Source organism: Amphiprion ocellaris, chromosome 8 (assembly GCF_022539595.1).
Source record: "Amphiprion ocellaris isolate individual 3 ecotype Okinawa chromosome 8, ASM2253959v1, whole genome shotgun sequence".
Lineage (NCBI taxonomy): Eukaryota > Metazoa > Chordata > Actinopteri > Pomacentridae > Amphiprion > Amphiprion ocellaris.
The window spans coordinates 21,327,710-21,346,854 of record NC_072773.1 but is presented as its reverse complement, the minus strand read 5'-3'; the positions used below and the strand labels follow the sequence as shown (position 1 = coordinate 21,346,854).

The window sequence follows — 19,145 nt, the reverse complement described above, 5'->3', positions numbered from 1 at the left end:
TTACATACTTTATGCTAAGCTAAGCTAACCTTATCTTGGTGTGTTGATATGAGCAAAGAACTATTCCTTTGACTGTTCCTTGCTTTAAAAGATAAAACATTCTTACTCCCATTGTTGACCTCATTGTTTATTACTGATTGATTTAGTGATGCTGAATCTAAGAAAACAACCTTTAAATAAGGCCTGTATGTAACCGCTGAGGCAAAGCTGAGTTGTTTGTGCTTATAAGTAGTAAAATTTAAGAAAATTTATGCCAAATCAACATTTTTATATCCATTTGTATGTATATTACAGAGTTACACATGATGAACTGGTTGTAGTTTTTACATCACAGTGGAGGCCAAGAGGTAAACACCTAAATGAGGGGGAAGGGAGATGGATCATCCTCCAACCAGGTGAGGAAATCTCATTAACTACTTAGCTGTTACTTTTTCTTTTCTGAGCTTGTGACGTAACACTGACCTGAAGCAGCTGATCAGTGCAGGGTAAACACGTTTCTGAAGCTTAAATAAAACCAGGTTGCGTGACTGTGAAGCAAAGAAACATGCTAGATAAAGATATGACCAAAAAAGTGCAGGCATGTTAGACGTTTATTGAATAAAACATGAGGTTGTTCTCTACAAAATACAGTACAGATAGTATAAAATTAATTGGAAGTAACTGAAATAAGGATTAAGCCCATCTGTAAAAGGAGATGAGTGTTTTTAATTGCACCAAAAGAAACCTATTCATCAGTTTACTCACAGCTCTCCTAAACATCGCACGTAAAGCTGACATTTATACACATCACAAGTTAGATTTGCCTCCGACTGTGGTACCAAAGCAAAAACTGCCGTTTGTCCTCCTGTTCAGCTTTAGTTGGAGTCGACGCTCACTGGAGGAGAGAATCTGTGCCGGTGGAGTTTGTTCTGGTTTGACGTTTGTCTCTGGGTGGTGCGAGACGGACGAGCGAAGCAGAAAGCCAACGTGCTGCTGGAGCTGCAGTCGTAGTTTCCATCCTGGTGAGTCAAAGAGAAGAGACTAATTTACAAAGAGGTGGATGAAATGAGGGAACGCTTTATTTATTTATTCAGCTCACAGATCTGCCTCAAACAGTTTTACAGTCCCTATTGACCCTCACTGTACATGGCAGTGTCATTATTACCCTATTAGCACCTGAGAACCAGCCAGCAGGTAAAGCTGGAATCATTAATGATAAAAAAAAACAGTGCAGCAGATTCTGTAAGTATATGTATTAATATCTGCCAGTTCTCTCAATTTTCTATAACGACAAACTCATCATTTTTGGGTTTTTCACTGCTGGTCAGAAAGTCAAGGCATGTGTAGCATGTGTTAATGAGATAAATTTTTTCATTTTTAAAATTATTTTCTGACTTTTTAGTTAATGAATTATTAAACCTATTTACTGTCAGGCATATTGATTAACCCTCATGTTGTCCTGCGGGTCAAAATTGACCCAATTTAAAGTTTGAAAATGTGGGGAAAAAAATAATATTTTCACAGTGAAACTTCTGATGTCCACATTTTCAACATTTTGGGGAAATCTTTGAACATTTTTTGGTGGAAAAAAAAGAAATGTTAAAAATGTTTCTTAAGAACATTCACAAAAAAATCAACCAAAATCCAGCGAATTTCGCAGGATTTTGGTTGATTTTTATGTGAATGTTCTTAAAGAAAATATTAGAAGTTTTACTGATATATATGTAATCACTTTTGATATTTCTAGGATTTTTTTTGGAAGATTTTTATTCATTTTTTGAAAATATTTACAAGAATTTTCTTGCTAAATTTGGGGGATTTTTTTCAATGAAACTTTTAAGGGAAACTTTTAAGGAATTATTGGAATTCTCTTCCTGAAGGTTTTGCAAATGTTCATAAATTTGGGGAATTTTTTTGCTGAATTTTTGGATTTTTTTTCAGACAAGGAAACAATATTTTTTGGTTCCCGTAAATGAGGACAACATGAGGGTTAAGGGGTATCAGTTACTCACTGTATGATACTGTCATGATACAGTGATGCTCAGTAAGTTGCAATATGGTGCTGGAGAAAAACTGGAATTATCTACTTATTCGCTGCAATATGGTGCCAGTATCTGTGTCATTATTATTTCTTTTTAAAAATGCGTCAATCATCCCGCTGTTTGCATTTCCCCCTTATGAGTTTTTTCTTCTTAATCACAGGTTAATTTCCCATCACTCTACCCTCATTCACCACCACGAGTAGTGACTCTGATCGGTCAGATTGGTTGTGGGAATCTGTTCAGACTCTCTGAATGATTTAATATAAATAAATATGTTAATATTAAAAACAGCAGTTTGTTACAATTCTGCTACTCTTTTTATGGTTAAGCAATCTAGCTATTCTTTTATAAGTAATCATTTAGTCTATAAATTATCAGAAAATAATCAATAAATCAGTCAGTTTGATGGTGTCCAAAACCCCAAACAAAAACAAGCAACTAGTTCTTACATTTACATTTACATAACCGGCAAATGGTAGGCATTCTGTTTTAAATTCTGTTCTCTTGATTTACTAATTAATGGATTTATTAATCAGCTATTTGCTGCAGCACTACAGCTTGCATTCAGTTTTAAATCTCACCTCCATGTATCCACTTCAAGTGCTGCACACATATAGCCCCCTCTGTAGCAAATCACAACCCCAAATTACACATTTATACATATTACATAAAATTAAAAGAAGAGAAATGCAGGACAGCGGCATCAGAAGTAGTCGTGACCTCAGTCAGTTAAAGCTCGCACGCACTTTCATCCGACCTGATGACTTAATCTTTACAGCTGCCTTTGGGATTTAAAGCAGACTCTCAAAAAAAGTAAAAGTAATGTAGCTATTTAACGATGTTGATTACAGTTGGTATACCGTAGCCAAACCTTGTTGTTGCTGTTTTGGGTTGTTCTCAAACCTCCCAATAAATGCCATAAGAAACTCAGGAGGCTTTTGTCGAGAATGCCTTTTAAATTGTGCACCCTGAAACTGTGACAATGTAGCATAGCAACCGTTGACCTGTAGATGCTCTACATATGTGTATGCATGGAGAATTATCTGCTATTGTCACAGTATGTGGGCTGGATGCCTGCCTGTCTTTATGTCTGTTTCGTCAACTTCTGTAAATCCTCCAGGTTCTATGTAATAATCACACATATCAGTCAACCATGTGATGCAGTGGGATGCTGTTCACTCGCCTCTGCTGTGCCTGGACTCTGGTTCTGCCTGACGTTCTGGTTCAGGCTGCTCCGCTTCTCTTCTCTCGGGGTCCGATTGGCCTCCTCTCTCTGCTTCATGAACCTCTGGTTGACGATCCTGGTCACGCTGTCGGTCCTGTGCAGCGGAGCAGCTGGAGGCCTCGTCGGAACACGTTCCAGGTTCTTCAGGCCGCTCTTCGTCTTCTGGCCGGACCCCGGCACCGGTTTGTCTGCTCGGCCGCTCACCCTGCGCAGGAACTCTGTCACCAGGCCATACCTGTTGGCACCGGCAGACTTGCTCGGAGGCTTGGTGCCACTCAGGGAGCCGTGGTTATGTCCTGCTCCTGCTCTGGGACTGTTCTGTTGGGTCCAGGTGAGACCAGACGGGCTTTGGTGTGACAGGTTCCACAGCGCCCGATCTCTGGAGGTGGATGCAGAGGAGGAGGAGCTCATGTTGGCAGATGAGGCCAGAGAGGATGGACTAGATGCAGAGTGTCTCCGGTAGAGTTTAGGCGAAGAGGTGCAGGGTCTGTTCCTTTCGGTTCGACCTGCTACACCCTCCAGTGAGGTGGAGATGTGGTGAGAGCGAGCAGAGACCAGGGAGGAGTTCAGGACTCTGGAAGGACTGTTTCTCACAGTGATGGACCCCTGAGTCCCATCTGTCTGCTGACCAACACTCACCATCTGTGGCTTCATGTGGGTCTGAGTACCTGAACAGGCCACGTCCACCCAGCGGCGCTCTAATCTCCCTCTCTTCTCCTGAACCGTCTGCCTCCAACCTGCCGTCATTTCCTTCATGTCGTCACTCAGGTTAGATGATGAGCCCAGACAGAGTGGAGAGAAGGAGGTTGGTGGTGTGCACCAGGGGGAGGTGGTGTCCACGGATTCTCTGGCTATGATTGGACTTTGCTTCAGCTGAGCCAGCTGGACTCTGCGGGCCGACGGGGGGCTGTAATAGATGCGAAAGGTCGACTTCTCCGGGGCAGTGTGGCTCCTCTCCATGGACATCTGCTCAAAGTCCAGACCAGGGAAGCTAAGCGGCATGATTAGATGGTCCCACGTCTTAACGGGGTCTTCTCGGTCCAGCTGGGCAGCCTCCTGGCTCACGTAGCACCAGTTCTTCTTCTTAGAGTCATGTGGAGAAAACTGCCGCCTGAATCTTTTTCCATTTGAGCTGCAGATTCTGTGAAAACATCAGGAGACAAATGAGCTTCAAAGTCAGTAAACTCACGAGTAAAGTGTGAATGTCTATAGAAAACACTAACCTGTTGGCTTCGCAGTGTCGTTCATCAAGGAAAACATCGCTGGTGGAACGCTGAGACAAGAAAGAAAAAACATATTAAGAACTGAACGTTACTTTATTGTCAGCCTGTACATCCATTACTTCAGACTGAAATAACTCAACATCTACTGGGTTATTTGCAATGAAGTCTTGTACATATATTCATCATCTCCAGAGGATGAATCCTTATGTATTTTGACATCCCTTGACTTTGTCTCTATTGCCACCATGTTCAGTGCTTTATTAATGATCAAAATGGGTGCTAAAGAGTTTTACTTCAGCCTCAGGTGTAGCAGAGGTTTTCTATTAGTTAGCATATTTTTGCAAGCTAATCTTTTAAAGTACAGTTCACCTCTGTGCATCAAAGTTGCATATTTAGAATTTTTTGTATGAAAATAATCCTTTCCTACTTTGAAATGGTTTATATATAACTCTACACTCTTGCTCAGACACTGTAAAACTACTCTGTGCTACATAATGGCAAGTTGTAATTTTGGACTAATTTAGCTATACGTGTTAAAACTAGAAATCGATTCTGAAGAAGAATAATGATGCAGAAAGCCCAACCCTGCAAAATTTGGTTTGTAATGTAAGAAACCCCAGAAGTTTGTTTATTTTCCTGGCATTTTTGTGTTATTAAAGTGCCAATATCCAGGTTTTCAAAAGCATGAAAATTTGTGAGTCATAATTAGGATGGAACGTTGGAAACTCCTAATAGCAAAAACCTGAAATAACATGACTGCAACACCCGCATGTTATGACGAAGCTGAATTTCCAGCTCAAGTACAACCTCATAAAGCTGTTGGCACTCTTCTTTATCATGGCAAACTAAATGTTCCTCTGAGGAAAAGAGGGATTACAGTCTAGTCAGTGGAGTAAGACGCAATAACATCCAGTAAATAAATAAATCCAGCCTTTCCAAGCGGATCATGAGTCATGCTGTGCATTAAAATCCATCTTTCTATTTGCATTTGATCAACCAGGGGGAAACAATAATTTAGAAGGAGTAATTGTGAAGAACTAGGCCTGGACAATGCAGTGAATCAGCGGAGTGTTTTCATGCAGCAGATCTCAACGTGTCTGTCCTGTTTGGCTGCAGCCTCTACAAGAGATTAGCCTCAATACTCTGGCATGAGTCTTTTCATGATGCCTGTTGAACTGAGTGTCAGGAGGACACGCGGCCAAGGAGATGGATCATCAGCAGGGCTTCCCGCTGTATCGCACAGCCTCCCACACAGCGGGGAACACATGCCTAAAGGGTAAACACCATCCTTACCTCAGCTGCTGTGCCTTCGGCTTCACTGTCAAATTCTATTTGCTTTTCCCGAAGTTCTGCACCGAGGTCTTGCAATAAATCTTGCAGCACAGTTAGGGTTTTGTCTTTACCCTGAATAAAAAAAAAAAAAAAATACAAATATGTTTACGTATCCCAGATATGCACTGATATTCTACAGCAATCTGCAGACTCTACAGCTTATTCACAACTATTTATCAGTACCTCTTTTCTCTCCTGGTCCAGTCCTTTAACTTGACACCACTGATGAAGGATCCACAGAATCTGCAATGAAAGTCGCATCTTTGGGTCCCTGCAGCTGTCAACGAAGTCCCGCTCGAGGGAAGGTGCTTGTCTGTCTTGTTTTTCTCTTTCCCTCACCTCTTTGGTGCGGAGGTCTTCTGCACACCCCTGATTGTCCTGTGAGTCCTTCATATTGTGACCATCCACGTCAAGATTGGCACAGAGAAAAGAGTAAGTGTCCCGAACACGTCCTTCTTTGTTTTTTCCAACATCTTCAGCTGTTAGAAGCGTCTCCACCCGCCTGATGAAAGCCAGCAGCATGGCCTGTAGAAGCTCCAAAGCCTCATTTAGAGATCCTGGTGTGAGCGTCTTCGGTGCTTTACCATTCAAGTCCACGTCTGTCAGAGAGGCGAAAGCACACGATGGAGATGATTTGTAGCCGTTTTTGGGTGGTGTTATCAGGAGCTGCATGGCTGAAATCAAAATGCACGAATGATCTTTGAGAGCAAGAAGAGTTTCAAAGTCTTTCACATTCAACCCTTTAAGTACTCTCTCGTGTTTTTTGTTGTCATCAATATCATGACTGTCTGAAGGGTCCCACTCGCCACCTACTGGACCTTCTCGAGTAATGTGGCAAGCAGTCTCTGGCTGGTTGCCAAGTAAAGATGTCTCAATATCACCTTTTCCTTTTTGCGATTCCTCGTCCTGACCCTGTTCGCACATCATAGGTCCTATGTTCAAACTTTTCTCCCTTCCTTCTTTGTCTTTCACCAACGAAGTCACTGAAAGACTTTCCTCCAAAACATCCCGATTCTCTTCGTCTTCCTCTTCCCCTCCTCCTCCTCCTCCTCCTCCGAATTTCTCTCTGATGTCGCTCATTTCTGCTCTCAGTCCACGGTTCTCCACCTCTAGTTCGACGATGCGCCGGCTCAGAAGCGTGGCCTCCTCCTCCACCAGTTTCAGATGGACTTTCACCTCCGCCTCTCTGGCTCGAGCAGAGGTTTGTTTGCCTTCTGGTGACTGGGTGGCATCTACATCGCCGTAAGCTGAGCGGTACTTTGCCAGCTCCTCACGCATTGCCTCACTCTCTGATACCAACTTGGTGAGCTTCTTGCACATTAGAGCTAATTCCTCTTTGGCAAAGTGAAGCTGGCACTTGAGATCGGCGCTGTCATCCTTTTGGAAAACAAACAACAATGACCATTGTCACAATCACGTGAAATAACTCACGGTTGCTGTCACATTCAGAAATCACACATGAATTACAAATATATCAAACCTCAATCTGTTGAGAGAGCCTCTTCTCAGCTTTACTACCTGATCGGATGCTTTTCCTCTTTGAAGAGCTCTGAGGAATACAAACAAGAATTTTATAAAGCTTGTGTTACATACAGTGCTGAGTCAATGAAAAGCACTATCTTAAAAGCTCTGCAACTTTTAGCTGCCTTAGTTTTTTATTTTTCCGTAAAATTCAAGGTAGTTGGACTGACCATACATAGACTGCGGGTATGAACCTGCTTTCTCCTTCTCTTTACTACAGGAAAGAACAACAATAGCCTCTAGGCAGCACCCTATCACACTGAAAGTTTTGCTGAAGTTGGGTCTTGTAATAAGGCAGGTGAATGGTGAATTAGCCATTTTAATCAAAGTGCTCAAATCCCCGCATGCAAATAATCCACAAAAAACTGCCCGGCCACTATTTCGAGGGGACATCATCACTGCATCCTGGGCTTATCAACGCCCAGGATAACTGTGATTAGTTTAAAGAAATGCAAACATGAGCTTTTCTTCTTCCCCCTATAGCAGAATGATAATGAAGTGCAGCCAGATCATTCTAGACGTCTCTGTGTCAGCACTAGAGAATGGTCTGACCATGTTAGATTTCATACAAGACATCCTGTAGCCCTCAGGATATTTTTAATTACTTTCAAAAGTGAATCTCACTGAAATCTTGTGCAAAGATCAGTGCAACATTTCAATGTATAAATGCGAATAAAGGAAAAGGAATAGTTCAACATTTCTTGCTGAATGTTAAATTATTAGATTTACGCCACATTTCCATGATCTGAGTAGGAAGCTACAGCCATCTCTATACTTAAAAATGTCTATAGTGTAAATGTAAAACCTCAATTTGTGATTTTATGGGGTTATATGCTGGACTCATGAGACTTCCTGGAGTCTTGTTTTCCAATGTTGGATTTTTTGTGGATTAAACAAATGAGAGATAACATGCTAATTAATAAGCTTTAGAGGTGCTCTTAGACAGAATCCGTTTATCTGTTTACCCAGTTTTCAGTCTTGATGTTATGATAAGAGAAGCAGCTGCTGGTTGTAGCTTCGTATTTATCAGACAGGCATGAAAACAGTGCCGATGTCCTCATCTAACTCTCTGCAAGAAAGCTAAGAACAGTGTTTCCCCAAATTTCTAACTAATCCATGTAAATATCATTCAAAATGCTGCTTTTTCACAAATGCCCGAAAATGTGCTGTTTGTCACATTTTCTTCCCTTCTCTGCATGAGTAAGTTTGTTTGTGAGGCTGAGAATGAGAGGAATGTAAGCAGTGTCTGGCAGCATTGTCTCGCTCTTAAACACTAGACAGAATGTCAGTGTGTTAATAATAGTCTTCTTATAGTCAGGCTGGAAGACGCAAACATAAGGAGGGTTACAGCGCAGTATAATTCAAGGTCAGTGGGCCTGGAGGTTCTATAGAAACTCTATACTGTGACCTGAAATGCGATATTACTGATAAGTAAAGATGGAAACTATTTCTTCAACTCAATGAGTGCGATCATTTGCGTTAAAGCTTTTGTTTTTTTTGTCACAAGTCTGCAGCTCTGCTCTGACCCGACGTATTGAGTTACCATTTAACTCTGCAGACAGTCCAGTTTAGTCTCTGAAATGTTCATCCTCCTTCACATCTATCTGCACTGTGTTTTGTGCTCCTAGATTAGGTAATCTAAGTGGATTTCCCTGTTGGGATCAAAGGGACTAGCAGCTGCCTCAGATGAGTGGACCAGACTGAGCTCATGCCAAAGCACCGAATCCGGGATTAAACCGAACACGTGTCACCGGAGTGCACGGCGGTTATCATAGGAGGCAGGCGGAGCTGTGAGAGTAAAAGGTGGACCAGTACTCCAGTCGGTGTCAGGGAGCAGTGGCCTCCGTTTGATAAAGGCGCGTTTAGTGATGGTTGTAGGTCAGTATGTCGGCACAGCAGCACCAGCCTTTTTGAATGCCATAATACACGCTGATCCAGATTTAGCCTAGCTTAATACAAGCAGAAAGAGAGAAACCGAGGGAGAGTCTATTTTTGTAATCTCTCGCACCCTTTTTTTCTGCCCTCTATCAGCTGTGCCTGGAGTTCATGCTTCAGCATACCAGGCTGCTTCGCCCAGTAAAGGCACCAGGCAGCTGCCGGCCGAGCCCAACTCTCATATCATTGATCTGCACCAGGGTCATGTGTCACCTGACATCAGGGCGACTGAGGGATGAGGGGGACAGCTGCTGGCTGGATGGGTGCAGCTGTGGAGGGTAAAGGAGAGGAGGACGCCTGATCAGAGGGATGGAGGTTTATGTTTCTGTCAAGGTTTAGACTGTGAGTCGAGACACTGATTTATTAAAGATCGCCTCCAAATAGGTTTAAGATGTATAGAACACCCTGCTTCTAGTTCTGGAGAAGTCTTAAAAAGCACTGAACTCAGTTTCCTCCTTAACTCGTACTGGGTACTTGAACATTGCAGCAAAAAATTACGCAAATTTTATTGAATTTGTCATTTTTAATTGGCCGATCCACCCATCCATTCTATCCTGATTATTTAGCTCCAGGTCACTTTAATTTAGTTAATTATATCATTAAATAATGATGAATAGTTATAGACCTGGAAAACAGCCCGGATAAAGGCTGATAGTGCAACACTGTGAACATTTACACCTGAGGAACCAAATATATTGAGCAATTACATTGTGTAATGAAGCAAACGAACTTTGTTCAACTGTTTCTGGGAGAGCAGAAACTGATGTTCTGCAAAGATGTACAGATCACAACCTGGACAATCTTTCCAAAGTCATTTCACTGGATTCTAAACTTCTTCTCTTTGGTTCAAAATTATATAAATACAGTCACGGACTTTATCAGAGAAATAGGCCAATCAGAAAAGGACGTCAGCAACTTAATGTTAAAGGAACGAGGCAAGGTTTTTTTGGTGTCCTTGTGTTAGTGTTGCATCTTTGTTAAAAATGTGAAAACTTTATTAAAATTATCTTCAAAAGAAAACTAATTCGAGGTTACTATACTTTGACTAGTACTTTGCAATTTAAATGGCATTAAAAGGGTCTCAAAAGTCTTACTGTAATTTGAGGAACTTTAACCCTCTGAATCCCAAAACCGTCCAGTAAGTTTGAAAAGCATATTTTGTTTTTAGACTACCAAATTACACTCTGTCAAAGGCAGAACCTTAAAAAAACAGAAAGAATTGTCGATTTACACTTTTTCCATTAGTCTTTTAACTAATCATGTGTACACACTTCTCAGTGCAACCATGAGGCTAGGAATGACTTAGCTGCAATAAATAATCATGTGGCAAAATTCAGCACTGGGCTGGTTTGTAGATCCACTGTTACTCTCCTGTATTGGTAACACCTGTGGGCACTAGGGGAAAATGGCATGACAGTTTAATAAATGATCAAAAAAATGTAACACTTCTTTTTTCCTTCTTTATAATGAATAGCATTATAACTGTCCTGCATGAAAGATTTTTAAAGCTCTCTTTAGAGAACTCACTTCTTTCTATTGCAGTGAAAAATGAGCCCACAGTGAGTAAAAATGTGACAGGAGGAAAAAACACCCAGAAACTTGGAGTTCAGAGGGTAAACACCCCCACTGAAAGATCCCTAATCACACAAATATTTTAATCAGGTTGATCAAGAGATGTCTTGTATTTAAATGGCAGGTCAAGTATCAGTGAATTGCAGGTTTCAGGTTTCCATATTTTGTTTGTATTGTTGTCGCATTTTGAACCACGACTGTCTCTGAACCAGCTGTGACAAAATCCTCCCGTGTTAAACTTGATTAATGTTCTTTCTATCATCAAACTCTGTGACGTGAAGCTAAAATTTGAATGTGATGAAACAATCCTTAAATGTTCGGCTGACGAGGGGCTTTCATTTAAAATGTTCACCTCTCTGGTTTTCTCCACCTCGGTCTGTAAAACCTGCTTGGCCACTTCCAGCTCCTGCGTTTTCTCACGCAGAACCTCGTTTTCCCACTCCAACTGGGAATTCTTCTTCTGCACCACTTCCAGCTCGTTGAACAGACGGAGGGACACACTCTTTGCGACCTGTGAGCAAAGCAAAAAGCAGTCAGGAGAAGAGCTGCAGGAGAAAGTGCTGTGAATAAAATCATTTGGCCGCTTTCTTCTCTCGAGTGGAACGTTTTCTCTGCAGCAGTTGGTTTGGATAAAGCCGAGAGACTTTACAAGGAAATTCTTGTGACAGGAATTCACCACATGAGCGGCTGGAGGGGGCGAGGGTGAGGCTGTCAGGAATCCTACACCACACAGACACACACCCCGGCCTGGTTCACAGCAACACAGTGTGGCTGCCACCATTCAGCAACAAGGACTGACCTGCCATGATTCTGATAAAGATCACTCTACTTTCACAAGGAACAGCTCACCACATAATTACACTGCAGTTTGACAAAAATATAAACAGGATGCACGGTGAAGAAATTTCAGCCTAATGAAAATGTTGTGGCGAGGACGAACAGCAGGGAGCACTTTACAGGGCAGCAAACAGCCGTGACTCAGGGTGCTGTCGACTGATTACAGTCCTCCTCACTGTATGAATAAGACCATCACTATTTAATGCGCAGGAATGGCAGCAGCTTTGTGGGATTCCAGCAAATGTTGACTTTGATGTGGAACAGCAATGACTCAGTCTAAACTTTTCAGAGAAGCAGCTTTTACTGCTTGTTTGAGCTTTAACAAGACCACCCGACGTCTGACCTTGATGTCGTGCTCCATGCTCCGGACCAGCTCCCCGTCCACCTGTCCAGTCTGAGCCACTCGGATGCTGCGACGCTCGGCCTTTCGGAGGCGATACTGCAGGATGCGACACGTCTTGTTGGCCTGTTCCAGCTGCAGCCGCAGCTCCTGCAGCCGGTAAACCTCCTCCTCCTGGAACATGTCACGCATCTCCAGTATCTCACAACGAAGCTCCTCCACCTCGTCCTGGGAGAGAAGACAGAAGTGCAAATATAAAAACCAAGGATGGTGATGCTTCGATTAGAAATGCGTTTCAAACTGATACGCAACAAACATTGTTTTATATGCACAAAGGGCAAATGAAAACATAATTTACTTGCAAGTTAAAAATTAGAGGGCGTTCTTTCTTTTTCAGAGTTGAATAACTGGATGTCAGTGTGGAACAGTACAAATCAATATACAAAGTATTTTTCCCTGAGGACAGAGGGGGACTGGAGGACAGACAGACTAATGTTTCACCACTGTGTCATCACTCCTCTATTTTCTGTACTCAGTCTCCGTTTGTCCTCTGAAAATTTGCTGTGCTTGAACTGAGAAGCACCTGATTCAGCTATATTTCACTGGAGCCCTGTGTTATTTTTCCTTGTTTCCCAATTCAGTGTATATGAGAGTTGTCAAAATGTCTGTGTAGATTCTTCGTCATCCAGCTCACAGTAATACTAGGAGTAAAAAGCAATTCAACTCTTGAGCCTACTAGTAGTTATCAAAGTAATAGAATTCTTGCTATATAGGACATTTAAATAAATAAAATAAGAGATCTGAGGTATCTCAAGTAAAGGATGGAGATGAGCCCCACATTTTTGAGAAAAAAAAAAGATAAAATTACTTTTTAATGGAGACGCTTCTTTTTTTAATCCCAGGGGATTGAGAGTGGGGTGGCATTTCTCCATTTAAGTCGCTTTGAGCTAAGAGATGAAGACTCACATTGTCTGTCAGAATTTGGACACAATCATTTTTTGTGAGGAGAAGTTCTAAAAACTGGAGTTACACTCTGATAGTCAGTGGGGCAGTGAAAGATTATAGATATGGTTAGGAGGACTAATGTCCAGCATTTAACCAAGAAATAGAGTGATACTGCTGTCAAAGACATGACCCACCTCAGAGTTACATCCAGATGGTTTGGTTTTTTTTGTCTGGTAAAAGTGTGTTACTTTGAACTGTGTCAGTGTGTGGTGCACATAAGAGGAAACCATCTTGTTGAGAACCAAGTCCCAAATGTCATCTGGAAAATTTCAATCTAAGTGCTGTTTCCACTGACTAATAAAAACCATCTTCAGTAGATGTTATGGAAATCCTGGTGTATCTCAAACACAACATACTGTGTTTATTAAAGATTACTCTTTTATTGGTTTTCCGCATTGAATCATGGTCAAATTAATTCAGCTTTTTTGACAAGAATTTAAGAAAAAGACTCTTTCATGTCAAAGTGAAAACACATTTCTACAAAGTAATGTCACTTCATTAAAAAACCATAATGCTGCCACCACCATGCTTCATGGTGGGATTGGTCTGTTTGTGATGTTGGGCAGCTTTTGGTATTAGGTAGGCACTGTACAGATGTTAAATTGTACATTTTAGTTTCAAAAACAATTTTAAGGCGTTTGAGAGGAACTAAAACTCCCCATTTGATTGAAAGACTTTGTAAATGTCATGATGTTTAAATGTACAAATTCATTTTACCCTGAAGTTAGTTCTTCATGACTCAGGCTGAATGTTTGGGCTTGGTGTCAAGCTGCATCATGAATCAGTCAGAACCTGTTGTGTTTGTAACAGGTTTTCTTTTATTTAATTACATTTCTACCGCTTCTCTCACAATTTTATTCATGTAATAAGTTGTTCTTAATTTTTGACACCATGTGTTATTATAAAATTTATACCTGCAGTGCCCAAATGTCCCTTTGCTGCCATTAAGCAATATTTTCTCTCTGCATTCATGTCATATTGTCATTAATAGGCTACTTGTAAACAGTGTTCTTATCATCTTCCAAGTCAGGATTGCAACAAAACATTTCCTAAAAGCTCCAATTATCTGACTTGATGCTCACTAACCAAGCAAATGTGGATGTGTCATGACAACCAGAGATGGTCATTCAACATAAACTACCAGTCAAAAGTTTGGACACACCTTCTCATTCACAGTTTTTTCTTTATTTTTACTACTTTCTACACTGTAGATACATACTGAAGACATCAAAACTATGAAGCAAGATATAGGGAATTATGTAGCAAACAAACAACTGTGAAATAACTCTAAATATATTACATTTTATTTACTATATATTCCTCAAAGCAGCCACCCTTTGCTTTGATGACAGTTTTGCAAACCCTTGGCCTTCTCTCAATGAGCTTCATGAGGCAGGCACTGGAAATGTTTTTCACTTCACAGGTGTGCCTTGTCAAGGTTAATGTGTGGAATTTCTTGCCTTCTTAATGGGATTGGGACCATCAGTTGTGTTGTTCAGAAGTTAGGTTGGCACACAGTTGACATCTTTGGTTCCAACCACCATGTCTTTGTGTGACACAGAAAAGGTGAATGGATGGTCTCTACATGCATGGTTCCCACTGTGAAGCATGGAGGAGGAGGTATGATGGTGTGGGGGTGCTTTGCTGGTGACACTGTTGGGGATTTATTCAAAATTAAAGGCACACTGAACCAGCATGGCTACCACAGCATCTTGCAGCGACATGCCATCCCATCTGGTTTGCGTTTAGTTGGACCATCATTTATTTTTCAACAGGACAATGACCCCAAACACACCTCCAGACTACAGACTGTGTAAGAGCTATTTGACCAAGAAGGAGAGTGATGGAATGCTGTGTCAGATGACCTGGTCTCCACAGTCACCTAATCTAAACCCAGTCCAGAGGGTTTAGGATAAGATGGACCGCAGAGTGAAGGCAAAAGGGCCAACAAGTGCTCAGCATCTCAGGGAACTCCTTTAAGACTGTTGGAAAACCATTTCAGGTGACTACCTCATGAAGCTCATCGAGAGAATGCCAAGAGTGTACAAAGCAGGAATCAAAGGGTGGCTATTTTGAAGAATCTAAAATATAAAACATATTTTGACATATTTCACACTTTTTTGTTTACTATATAATTCCATTCAATGAGAAGGTGTGTCCAAACTTTCGACTCGTAGTGTAAATAGAGCAAAATGTATTTGATATGGTGTACGTATGTCAATGCAGTGTTTAGACGCTGTATTCATACATCCATGCAGTCATCCCATATGATGTCATCAGCACATACTGATATGTGCAGTTGCATTTTGGGAAATGTAATGCACAGAGGGTTTTTTTTTTAGCTTGACCCATATTCAGGACTAAAAGTCAGGATGCCTCTGTTGTTTCGATTTTGACCCTACTTTTTAAAAACTGCATCTGAATGCCACACAACCTTTATGAAACTGCAACACTGAATCACTAAATTATCCTTTTAAATGCCAAAAAACGAAGTAAACTGTATCACTAGCTCTTCAGATGGGGTTAGTTTGGACTTTTAAAACTCCTCATTCTCTCTTCTTACTGCAGAAACAAAACACTAAACGGCACAGACAATCTCCACACATATTCCTGTAAACATAAATGTGTAAGTCACTGCTTTCATTTACAGAGTAATTTCCTAATTTTGAAATGTGCCAGTGAAAAGGCCAGCGTGGTCAGTAGTTAGTCATCTAATCATATATGAAACAATCATGAGTCGCTCCGTATCAGTAAAATCTGAGTAGGAAGGTGGTTTGTTCCATAAACGTCCATCTTTTTAACCACCTCTGATGAATCCTGGTATTAGGAGTACTGCTTCTGATGATGACAGATAACTGAAGTCAGTCGTGACTTTTGATTCTTGCATGAGAGCTTCTCCTCACTTGCCCTGCTGCCACTAATGAAGACTGACTTGACCTGAGCATTTCCAGAAAATCGGCTCTGCTGTTGAGAGTCTGACGCTTCCAACAGTGACTCTCAGCTCTTGCAGATCCCACAAATAAGCAAAACCACCGCAGAAATGTGTGGCAATTGATCAACAGCGATCGTGGTATCATGCCAATTAGAATTCAATTGCAAATTAAATTCAGTCATTTGAGTTAAAGCATATTAAACTTACTTTCAGATACTCGTTCTCTGATCTCAAGTCGTCCACTTCCCTGACGAGGTCCTCGGTTGTCTCCCCCATCATGAGATCCATAAACGACCCCGACGAGTTGAACAAGCTGAGGCCTCCTCCAGCAGCATCAGGCTGGAGGACGCAGGTGTCTCTGGCTGTCTTTACGCACGGTTTGCCGTCGCCTGTCCCCGGGCTCACGTAAGCTCTGCCGTCTATCCAGCTTAATTCGTTGTCGCTGATGGGAGAGTCCTGCTTGTTGCCCTCCGAGGGGCAGTCGGATATTTCTGAGCTGCTGTCCGAGGAGGAGAGTTTCCCTGACGGGCAGCCGGAGTCTTTGCTCAGGTCCTCCGAGGCGTTGCTGGCGTCAGACAGTTTTCTTTGCGCTCCGGGGTTCCTCTGGCTCTCCACGGTCACGCTCGACGACACTTTCCCGGTTCGCTTGCCCTGCAAACCCGCTGTTTTCACCTCCTTCACAGAGTCGCACTGACCAGACGGTGTCTCCTGTGAATAAGAGCCACTTTGAGCATCCTTTAAAGATTCTTTCTTCTTCTTCTGGACCAAAACCTGCTGCTGCGTCCTGGATTGCTTCTGGCTACGGAGCGCAGTCTTTGCGCTCTTTTCTCCGTCTCTATTCATGCCCACTTGTTTCTAAAAATCCTACTTTCTCTTTAGATTCTAAACAGAAACGCAGCTTTTGAAATTCCAGATGACCATAATATTTTCACAGTTATAGTGAAATATCCACAGCTCACAGGGTGGACAGGTCCTTGCAGCTGCTCTCCATCCTGCAGACTAAAAGTCTGGCACAGCGGCTCAGAGGCACAAATCAGGAGGAGTGTCACTGAACGCAGCTTAATACTGACATCCTGTCCCTGTGTCCACAATAAAACCCTGTCAGTGACCGCAGACAAAAATACTCGTTCTTTTAGTCAACTTTAAAGATTTTTCTGTATAACTAATAGCCCGTGAATCTGAAAAAATAGTGTTAATAAATACAATGGTTGGACAATGTCAACTTACATCATAATCCTTTGCTACACCTCAAATCTATGAACAACCTACTCACATATTGAATTAATCAAAAGGAAAGGGGGCATTAAAGAGGCTGCAATAAAAAGAGAGTATTTTTGGAACATATTTGCAAGGAAAACAACTTCTATTTGTCAGAGTAATGACAAATTAATTGTCTGCCAACTGTATAAACTACACTCTAAAATATAAAGTTTGGGTTAAACCGAAAAAAATGACATAATTTTCATCAATCTTTTTAAGTTATGACAACTTTTAATGACATTATGTTTAACCATCAAACTACACTAAACTGAACTAATGTACCTCTCAGTGCTGAGCATAGACACAAGTTAAGTTCATTACTCATCATTACATAATTTCAAGTAGTATTTCTATGATACTTCAAGTGAATGTAATTACAATAATTATGAATACAAGCTTTTTCAGTTGGCAAATTAAAAAAAAAACATTGCTGTCTAACATGTGGGGAAGTTGATTTGAAATTCTGACATCAAAGTGAAGAAAACACAGCTACCAGCCAGTTTCATCAGGTTCAAGATGAGTTTTAAATCAAATAATGCAGAAATTGGAGTTTAACGTACACACAATATTAAGTTCATGCAATTACCATCAGAATGTCAACTGAACTAATCACAATAAAGATTAAATGATTTATCTAAATTGGGAAAGTAGTTTTTAAAAATGGATTTATTTTTTTAATCTTGTAGCTGTGTAGGTTCGTTGAGTTATTTTTTAGAGTGTAATTACTGTGGTGTAATTGGCAACAAAGTTTTATATTTTATAAGGTCTTTATGTGTTTGCACACAATTTTGTAGCAAGTAGCAAGTAATAAATGAAGGGTTTTGTAAGCGGAGTGGTCTAACCCGCTTTCTGTAGTTTTTGAGAAAAATGAGTTCAAAGTTTTGTATTTTCAAGAATGGTCTAACATTCAATGCACCACTGTAACGCTATTTGGGTTGTGGGTTAGACCATTCTGCTTCTACTTCTAATCTAATGTAATCTGACCACTAGATTTATTCAGTTTTCATTAAGCTCTGTCCTTGGAGGATAGTGGTCTTACTCATTTCTAAATAGTATTAAAATCATTTTACTGATTTGAGGAAATGAAAAAAATGTTTTTAGGTATATTGATGTAACGTTTTAGCAGTACAAAAAAAACCCTCTGTGATGTTTTTAGAAGGATATGATTTCCAAACTGTTTTGTACTGATAACATGAGAATCATATGTGAAGTTATCCATTAATTCAAACAAAAAATGACAAATACTATGTAATATGTGAAAATAGAAGACGGGCTGTTGAGGGAAGATACAGCCCCTGATATGGGGCAAATGATTTTAAATACTTGAACCAGGATAATGTTAAATTTCTGCTAAAATATGTACACTACCGTCTAATATGGTAACAGAAAAGCTAACCAACAGCAAAAATGTATCATTATCTGTCTTAAAAGGCTAAGCTACTAGCTAAGCTAAGCTAATAATGCTATGCTGTATTAGTTTGTTGTTTCACTAGTTAGCTAGCTAGAATTATTAGCTACTGTAAGCTAAACATTGCTGCTCATTAAAAGGCTAAGCTACTAGCTAAGCTAATAACGCTACGCTGTATTAGCTTGTTGTTGCACTAGTTAGCTAGCTAGAATTATTAGGGTCCGAGCACCACGAAGTGGTGCGAGGAACCTATTGAAACCCTAGGAATTATTATTATTATACTTTTTTCTACGGACGGGGAAAACGCATTTTTGACGCCCTAAACATACACGAAAACGCATGAAAATCGCCACACACATCAGGACCGGCGAAAAATTTGATATTTTAGGGGAATGGCACGCGTGCGTGCCAAAATGGCTCAATAGCGCCCCCTAGAAAATTCAGCCCCCGGACAGCGTTCGACCTAGACTTCTGAAATTCGGCACACATATGTAACTCATCAAGACGCACAAAAAAGCCTCTTGCATCATTACC

General features: G+C 41.0%; 1 protein-coding gene across 1 annotated transcript; it reads right to left on the bottom strand.

Annotated features, from left to right (window-relative positions):
* Positions 1–572: 572 nt before the first annotated feature.
* Positions 573–16,947, bottom strand: si:ch211-197l9.2 (uncharacterized). The gene is made up of 9 exons (XM_023275617.3): positions 16,151–16,947; positions 12,010–12,234; positions 11,182–11,340; positions 7,282–7,350; positions 5,985–7,178; positions 5,763–5,873; positions 4,470–4,519; positions 3,205–4,387; positions 573–998 (listed from the first exon to the last, which is right to left on the bottom strand). The coding sequence occupies exons 1-9, from the start codon at positions 16,784–16,786 to the stop codon at positions 855–857; spliced, it is 3,771 nt and encodes a 1,256-aa protein (XP_023131385.2). The 5' UTR covers positions 16,787–16,947; the 3' UTR covers positions 573–854.
* Positions 16,948–19,145: the final 2,198 nt, after the last annotated feature.

What these genes read in the sequence shown, in the direction of transcription:
- si:ch211-197l9.2 (XM_023275617.3), bottom strand. Translation starts at nt 16,786, where the DNA reads ATGAATAGAGACGGAGAAAAGAGCGCAAAGACTGCGCTCCGTAGCCAG. An exon ending in GCATGGAGCACGACATCAAG is followed by an intron (nt 11,341 to 12,009) that starts GTCAGACGTCGG and finishes CTTTGCTCACAG; the next exon opens with GTCGCAAAGAGTGTGTCCCT. An exon ending in AGGTGGAGAAAACCAGAGAG is followed by an intron (nt 7,351 to 11,181) that starts GTGAACATTTTA and finishes TGTATTCCTCAG; the next exon opens with AGCTCTTCAAAGAGGAAAAG.